This window comes from Aegilops tauschii, chromosome 5 (assembly GCF_002575655.3).
Source record: "Aegilops tauschii subsp. strangulata cultivar AL8/78 chromosome 5, Aet v6.0, whole genome shotgun sequence".
NCBI classification, from domain to species: domain Eukaryota; kingdom Viridiplantae; phylum Streptophyta; class Magnoliopsida; order Poales; family Poaceae; genus Aegilops; species Aegilops tauschii.
In genome coordinates this window covers 435,207,124-435,215,190 of record NC_053039.3, presented here as the reverse complement: position 1 = coordinate 435,215,190, position 8,067 = coordinate 435,207,124, and the positions used below count along the sequence as shown (strand labels likewise).

At 50.1% G+C, this 8,067-nt stretch overlaps 1 protein-coding gene across 1 annotated transcript; it reads right to left on the bottom strand.

Annotated features, from left to right (window-relative positions):
• Nucleotides 1-2,860: 2,860 nt before the first annotated feature.
• Nucleotides 2,861-3,423, bottom strand: LOC109749124 (uncharacterized). Its single transcript, XM_020308110.1, has 2 exons — nt 3,052-3,423; nt 2,861-3,007 (listed from the first exon to the last, which is right to left on the bottom strand). The coding sequence occupies exons 1-2, from the start codon at nt 3,421-3,423 to the stop codon at nt 2,861-2,863; spliced, it is 519 nt and encodes a 172-aa protein (XP_020163699.1).
• Nucleotides 3,424-8,067: the final 4,644 nt, after the last annotated feature.

Here is an 8,067-nt window from a genome sequence, read left to right as displayed (position 1 = left end):
TTGATTCAAACTTGAATTTGGATCGGTTCTAAACTAACGCGAGATTATCAACAGTAATCGAGGTGACATGGCATCATTACCAGAGGGTTACTGTAGCTTGATTACCCGGGCGTCACAAGTAGGCTGCTGACAAAACACCTGCACATCGAGATGGCCATGCAAGAAAGAATTGGACACATCGAGCTGGTGAACTGGCCAGGCGCGAGAGACAGTAAGCTGGAGGACAGCGCGAATCGTGACCGGTTTGACAACTGGCGCAAAGGTGTCGGTGAAGTCCACGCCGGCGCGCTGGCGGAAGCCGCGCACCACCCAACGCGCCTTGTAGCGCTCAAGAGAGCCGTCGAGCGAGTCTCGTGGCGGAAGACCCACTTGCCAGTGATGACATTGGCACGGGGAGGCCGCGTGACAAGCTGCCACATACGGTTGCGCTGCAAGGCGTCGAACTCCTCGCGCATCGCAGCTAGCCAGTTTGGATCTCAAAGGGCTGCGCGAGCTGATGTGGGGAGCGGGGACGGGGCCGAGGTAGATGCGGCACACACGTACTCGTCGGAGGTGTAGCGCGTGCTAGGACGAAACGTCCCAGTCCGAGCCCGAGTGACCACACCGGTGAGAGGTGCAGCCGCAGCCGGCGGAGCTGAGAGCGGGACCGGCGAGGAGGAAGTAGAGCTGGTCTCCGAAGGCTCCGAGGGGTCACCCGCGGCAGCGTCAGAGGCAGCGGCGACGGGAACGACCGAGGGGGCCGCGGTGACGGGGGCGGCCGAGGGGGCCTCGGCGACGGGGGCGCCTGAGGTGGCGGGGGAGCCCAAAGGGTCAGCGACACCCGAAGCGCTGCGGGAGGGGGCAGTCGGCGCTGGAAGCGCGGGCAAGGCCGAGCCCGGTGCGCGGCGTGGCGACTCGCCAGAGGTGGAGGCAGGGGCGAGTCGCGCCGCGGGAGACGCCGTGGAGGACGGTACCTGATGAAACGGGAACACCAGCTCATCAAAGTACACATGCCGCGAAGTGAAGACGCGGTGGGACACTAGATCATAGCATCGGTAACCTTTGGTATTGGGAGGATAACAAAGGAAGATGCAAGGAAGCGACCGGGGAGAGAGTTTGTGAGGAGTGGTGGACGCGGTGCTAGGATAACAGAGACACCCGAAAATGCGAAGACCATCATAAGATGGAGCCGCACCGAAGAGGAGCTGGTGAGGAGAGTAGTTCCAGCGTGGACGACACAGACGAATGTTAATGAGAAAGCTGGCGATCGCGAGGGCGTCCGGCCAGAACCGAGGAGGCACGTTGGAGTGGAAGAGCAATGTGCGGACACAGTCATTAAGAGTGCGGATGACGCGCTTGGCTCGGCCATTCTGCTGTGACGTGTAGGGGCAAGTGAGCCGAAAGATAGTGCCGTGGGATGCAAGGAGATTGCGGGCGGCAACATTGTCAAACTCTTTTCCGTTGTCAGTTTGCAAGGCAAGAATAGGACGACCAAACTGTGTGGTGACATATGAATAAAAAGCTGTGAGTGTGGCAAGAGCGTCAAACTTGCGACGGAGAGGGAATGTCCACACATAATGGGAAAAATCATCCAATATCACCAAATAGTATAGATAACCCGTGTTGCTTGCAACCGGGTCATCCAAATATCACTATGCAATAACTGAAACGGAAAAGTGCAAATGTTTGTAGACTCGCTAAAGGGGAGACGAACGTGCTTGCCAAGACGGCAGGCCTCACAAGAGTGATCGTCAACCTTATTACATGAGAATGAAAAACTCTGAAGAATCTGACGCAAAACTGTGGAGTTGGGATGACCGAGGCGGGCGTGCCAAAGATCGACACTAGCGGCAAGGGCGGCTGGACGTGTGGTGGTGGCGCTGGAAGGATGCACCGGGTAAAGCTCGTCCGGGCTGTCACATCGGTGGAGTACCATCCGTGTACGGGCGTCCTTCACAGAAAAGCCAATATCGTCAAATTCAACAGTGATAGGATTCTCACGAGCAAGGCGACGAACAGAAACAATATTGGTAACTAAGTCGGGAGCAACAAGAACATTAGACATGTTAATAGGAGTAGAAGTGGAAGGAAACGACATATGACCGACATGTGTAATAGGTAGAGAGGAACCGTTACCAACGGTGATGCGAGTGGGAGTATGAACGGGAGTGGAAGACGTGAGGGTACTAGGATGAGCAGTCATGTGAGCGGTGGCGCTCGAGTCCATGTACCAGTCACCTATGCCACCGTAGTTACTCGGTGACGGAGCCGAGTGCAGGCTAGCGAGGAGGGCCGGGTCCCACGGTGGCGGCACCTGGGGAGGGTAAAACCCTCCGTAGGCCGGCGCGGGAGCGGCGCCATAGGCGGACGCGGCGCTATAGGCAGGCGCGGGCGCGGCGCCGTAGCCGCTGTAGGGGGGCGGTGTTCTGCGCGGCGAAGAGCGCCTGGTGGCTCGCCGGACGAGGCCCAAGGATGCCCGGGGCGGGAGCCCGAGGGACCGACATCGAGTACGCGTGGACGACGCCCGTCCACGGGTTGGTGCTATAAGTTTGCGGTGGGGTGGCCTGCTGCTGCTGCTGACGAGGGGCCCTCTCGTGCGTTTGTTGCTGCTGCTTGCGACCGCCCCCGCGGCGGTTGTCGCGGCGCCCGCCACCCGGCTGCTGCTGCTGGGGGGCAGCGGGAGGGGCGGGGGCGCGAGCGGTAGAGGGAAGAATCCCGGGGGCGCGCGCGGGGGGGGGGGGGGGGAGGGGGCTGGTGCCGCGGCGCAGGCTGGGCGGCCGGTGGTGGGGCGCCACGTGAGGTGCCGGCGGCGAGGGCATGATGCTGCACACGCTTCTTGACCCCCTTCATCCGACGCTCTTGGGGAAGGAGGGCTCCGGCATCAAGGTGAGGTTGGAGGCGGCATTGCGTAGTCCTCGTTGAGGCCGACGGTGAGCGTGCTGAGGAGGAGGTCGTCATCAACCTTGGCGCCGATGTCACGGAGCTCATCCGCCCACGTCTTCAGGCGGCGGCAGTACTCATCAATGGACTGTTCATCCTGGTGACAGTCAAAAAATTCCTGCTGCAAAAAACGCGGCGCTGAAGCTTGTTGTCGGTGAAGAGGCCGTTGAGCTTGACCCACATGGCGCGGGCGTTGTCGCCATCGCTCACGACCGTGTGAAACGGGTCCTTGAAGATGGTGGTGAAGAACCACCGGATGAGCGTGGCGTTGATCGCGGTCCACTCGGAGTCGTCCAGCATGGCGCGGGAGTCGACGGTGCCGTCAACGTGATCCACGAGGTTGTTCTCGCGGAAGAGCAAGGAAAAGTACGTCTTCCACGCGAAGTACGTGGAGTCGGTGGCATCAAGGACGACGGGGACGCGTTCGTGGATGTTGATGTCGCGGATTTCAGCAGGGTCCGGCCCGGCGAAGGGGTTGGAGATGGAGGAGGCGTTGCACGACATGGCGGCTAGGGTTGGGGGAGGGTGCGGCGCGGCGGTGGAGAGGCGGCGCGGCAGGGGAAGCGGCGCGGCGGGAGGGCGGCGCAGCAGGGGAGGGAAGGCGCGGCAGGGAAGGGAGGTGTGCGTGGGGGAGAGGGGAGCGGCGGCGGCGTGGGGCGGCGGCAGCTGCAGATGGCGGCGACGGCGGCGGCTATGTTAGGCGGAAGCGGGAGAGGATCGTGATGCTATTTGATACCATGTAGAGAATGATTTGATGTACCGATATCTCATTGACCGTGCACTAGGCGCGCGCGCATATATATATATATATATATATATATATATATATATATAGTGTTACTATTCATCACCCAGGATGCAGAATAAGTTATTCTTCACCTGAGGTAATCTTACGATCACTTCCTAAATAAATTTCGTTTAGAATATAAATAGTTACATGCACACTAATTCAATATGTAAAATTTGGTCTAAAAAAAGTTATAAGATCAGAAAAATCACATTTTATGTATGTTTTACAATATGTTTTACATTTGTAATTTTATGTAACATAAAATATTTTTTACGGCGAGTACATATTTTCTTACGTTTTTTTTATGTATGAAATAAGACAAAATTTACAAAACGTAAAAATACGGTGCATTGATGTCAAAATAGAGAGGGGGTGAAGAATAACTATTTCTCACCCAGGGTGACGAATAGCGCGACCCATAGTGTTACTATTAGGACGCCAATTTGGGACACCTAGGTGCCTGGGCACCTCGCTTAAAAACCATTGGATGACACTAAGATCTGTGCGCGTGTAATTAGTATTAGCATTGATGGATAAAACTTATTAGGAAAGAATTATTGCTTGATATGGACACTTAATACTTTCCCAGATTAGATAGGATAGAGAAAATCAGTAATAAATAGCCCATGTTTTAAGTCCATGCATGTCTCATCGCACATGCATCCTTTTGCATATAACGGAGGTCATACGTTGAATAAATCACTAGGTATATACATACATAACCCAAAATATCTTAGGTATGTTTTGTATTCGAAATATGTTGGTTATATATTAGATACCCATATGTCACGTAGCCGGATATATACATAGCCATGTTTTACTTTAGATATATGTCACGTAGACTGGGTATGTACAATATTTTCCAAGATGTTTTTTACACAACCGGGTATATAAGTGTGCAGATAAATTGAGTATTTCCACTTGAGGTATATACGTCGACCGGGTATTACAATATTTTCTTCAGTAAGTATTGGATAATTAGGAAACAAAAATAAAATGCAATTAGTCAAATAACAAATTCTTGGGTATATACATACCCGCGTATGTACATTCTTTTGTTAGTAAGTATAAGATACCCATTTTAGATAATTGGGAAACAAATAAATGTAATAGTTTAAAAAATAAATTATTGAATATATACATACCTATGTATGTCCATAATTTCATTGGTAGGTATTAGATACCTGTATTAGATAGTTGGGGAACAAAAATACGCGTATTAGATACCTGTATCAATTCTAACAAAATCAATATTATGACGTTTTATTGTATGGCAAGTCTTGCATGCCTAATAATTAGAAAAAAAAAACAAATAAAACATAAGCAGGGAAAGTCTTGCATGAAGAATAGTTAGAAAACAAATTAAATATAGGACGGTTTCCAAAACAATCAAGGTGCCCAGGCACCTAGGTGCCCCAAACAATTTACTCTGAATGAGAAATAGTTATTCTTCACCCACCTCTATTTTAACATCTGTGCACCGTAATTTTACGTTTTGTAAATTTTGTCTTATTTTAGACATAAAAAGAGAACGTAAAAAAACCTATATTCATCGTAAAATATATTTTATGTTACCTAAAATTACAAATGTAAAAACATAGTGTAAAATGTATATAAAATACAACTTTTGACCTATATTTTTTTTGTTATGCGAAATTTTATGCAGTAAATCAATATGAATGTAACTATGTGTATTTCAAATGTAATTTATTTATGAAATGATCGTAAGATTACTTCGGGTGAAGAATAACTTATTCTGTAACCCGGTTGATGAATAGTAACACTATACATATATTCGGGTGAAGAATAACTATATATTCGGGTGCAGGGCCGGCGAGTCCGCGGTGGCGAGGAAGGTCGACGGAGGGGACGCTTACTCATTGGATGGCGCTAGACTTCTCTGGTCTCGCCGTGGACTAGCTAGGTCGGTCAACCTACTTCTGCGTGTGTACACACTGGGTGGTTGCGGATGCAGGGCACGAGTGCCCATCAGAGCAGAGCAGCTCCATGTGGTGGGCAGAGATATCTCCAGCGAGACTTGACGAAATTGCAATGGAAGAAAAGTCTCGGTTAAGGAATCAAGAAATATGAAACACAATAAGCATACATATAAGTTTTGCATAATTAAAATGCACGCACTCTAAAAAATCACACCGGCGAGCAAAGGAGCTGTAGAATACCAAAGCTTATGCCTAAATGGAGAAAAATAATGAAATAAAAAGAAAATGAGCAACATTGGTCCTCGTTGAGCAACTTGACGCCACCAGGATGATGCAAGTGCAAATGGTCCGGACATAAAAAGAAAAGGAGCAACATATAAGTCTCGCTCACTCTTTTCTTTGTGCTTTTCCAAAGGGAATGGCTTGCTGTGCGGGGCCGGCGAGTCCGCGGTGGCGAGGAAGGTCGACGGAGGGGAAGCTTCCTCATTGGATGGCGCTAGACTTCTCTGGTCTCGCCGTGGACTAGCTAGGTCGGTCAACCTGCTTCCGCGGCAGGGCCAATGCATCATCAATAAACCTACACACAAGGACCTTTACAAAGCTTCTACGGAATCTTTCCATTAACTAACCTCTTCCCCCTGATTTCAGTGGGATGGGCCCCACCTCATCCCCAACTTCCAATCCCAAGCCCCCGCATTGGCCAGTCCGTGATCCCGTGAAAAATTTCTCCGTGAACTTAGCATTGCTCGCCAATGCATAGCCCCCGGGTGATGGTCCATACGCCATGTAGGATCGAATGTGAGAAAAAGTAGGTTTGGATGGAGCAGCGGGATTCTCTGCAGGAGGCAGGTGCTTGAGGAGAAAAAGTATGGTCCGGTGCATAAAGGTGACAAAGTTGAAGTGAAGAGTAGGGATGCATGTGTTGTGAGAGTATATTTTCTATTCTTTGACGAGGCCCACTACTAGTAGCTTGCGTTGGGGGAGACAAAATCGATATATATGCCTCAAACTACTTTTTGGCATTGGGCATCTGTATCCATATGCCACCATTGTACATGCCCTTAGAGTAGAGCAAAAAAATGGTGAGGCAGAGATATCTCCAGCAAGACTTGACAAATTTGCAATGGAAGAATAGTGATCAACTCTAAGCAAAATTGCTGACGCCACAAAGCTGATGCAAGCGCAAATCGCCTGGACATAGATCATGCCACTGAAAACCATGCACGCACCAGACAAGTAACCAGTCACCAAGAGCCGTTTGTGGAACATCCGTCGACACGCGCGTGATGCAGATCGCAACGGCATCGCCAAAATCTCACAGTGAAGACGCTCCAGCGATCCCCCGCTTCCGACACAAGTGTATGTCAGTGTTAAATCTAGGTTGGCCATTGGTCCCCCGGGCCACTGCCTCACAATGGACGCGATCTTCCGCCACCAGCACCATCGAGCAACCATGGTTCGGACATCCCCACCTCTACCACGCCACACCACAATGAGGGATCTCCGCTCCTCGGCATCACACATTGTCTTCATGCCTCATCCATCGAAGTCTGGTCGCCGAAGAGATAAGGAGGCAACGACTGCATTGCAAACCACCTACCAACCATGGGCCCCTCTAGGCAGTTCGTCTCGAAAATGATGCCTCCAAGAGGAGAAACGATGTCACCAATGGATCTAAAAAATAATACCAAGAGTTCCCCCTAGAGCACTCGGGCAGGGAGACACGAGCTATAGCGACGACACCCTCAACATGGCAACAACGCCCTTGGGAGGTATTAGTTCTAGTAATGTCGCTGCTCGCCAGCGACAATGACGCGTAGTTCCTCGACGAGTGTTGGAGCGTCACCATGCCTGAGTGCTACTTCCGACCTCGAAAGAATTGGATGAACGGTAAGGGGTGCTCAATTTTTCGGGCTATAGAAACATGTTGTTACTAAAGGCTCGAGTAAGTATGTACAGTCTATGTACCAACAGTGCTGGTATTTCTTTACAAGAAGCAAGAATATGGTTTATGTGCTTTACGAGTCTTTAACCGCTAGAATTGCTAGGTTTCATTCAGTTAGATTTTTTGTCTGTTGCGTCAAGATTTGTGTTAACATCCCCCCTCCCCCCCCCCCCCCCCCCCCCGGAACTAGTTGTATCTCTGCCAATGCTCATGAATTTCATTGTTGTTCTTTGTGAACATTTTACACTATCCTTCATTTACAACGTGTTACAATGTGACCATGGATTAGTTAAATATATCTAAAACATATTGTCCAGTGTAGCTTGCGTTAGCGGTATGCATGGGTGCTTTAATACCATGGATTATTTTAATAATGATGTTTTTTGTCGAGGTTGTACTGATAGAAGAGATGGCACGACCTCTTGTATCAGCGTTGCATGCATGGAATTTCATCAATCAGAAGTGCAATTCAA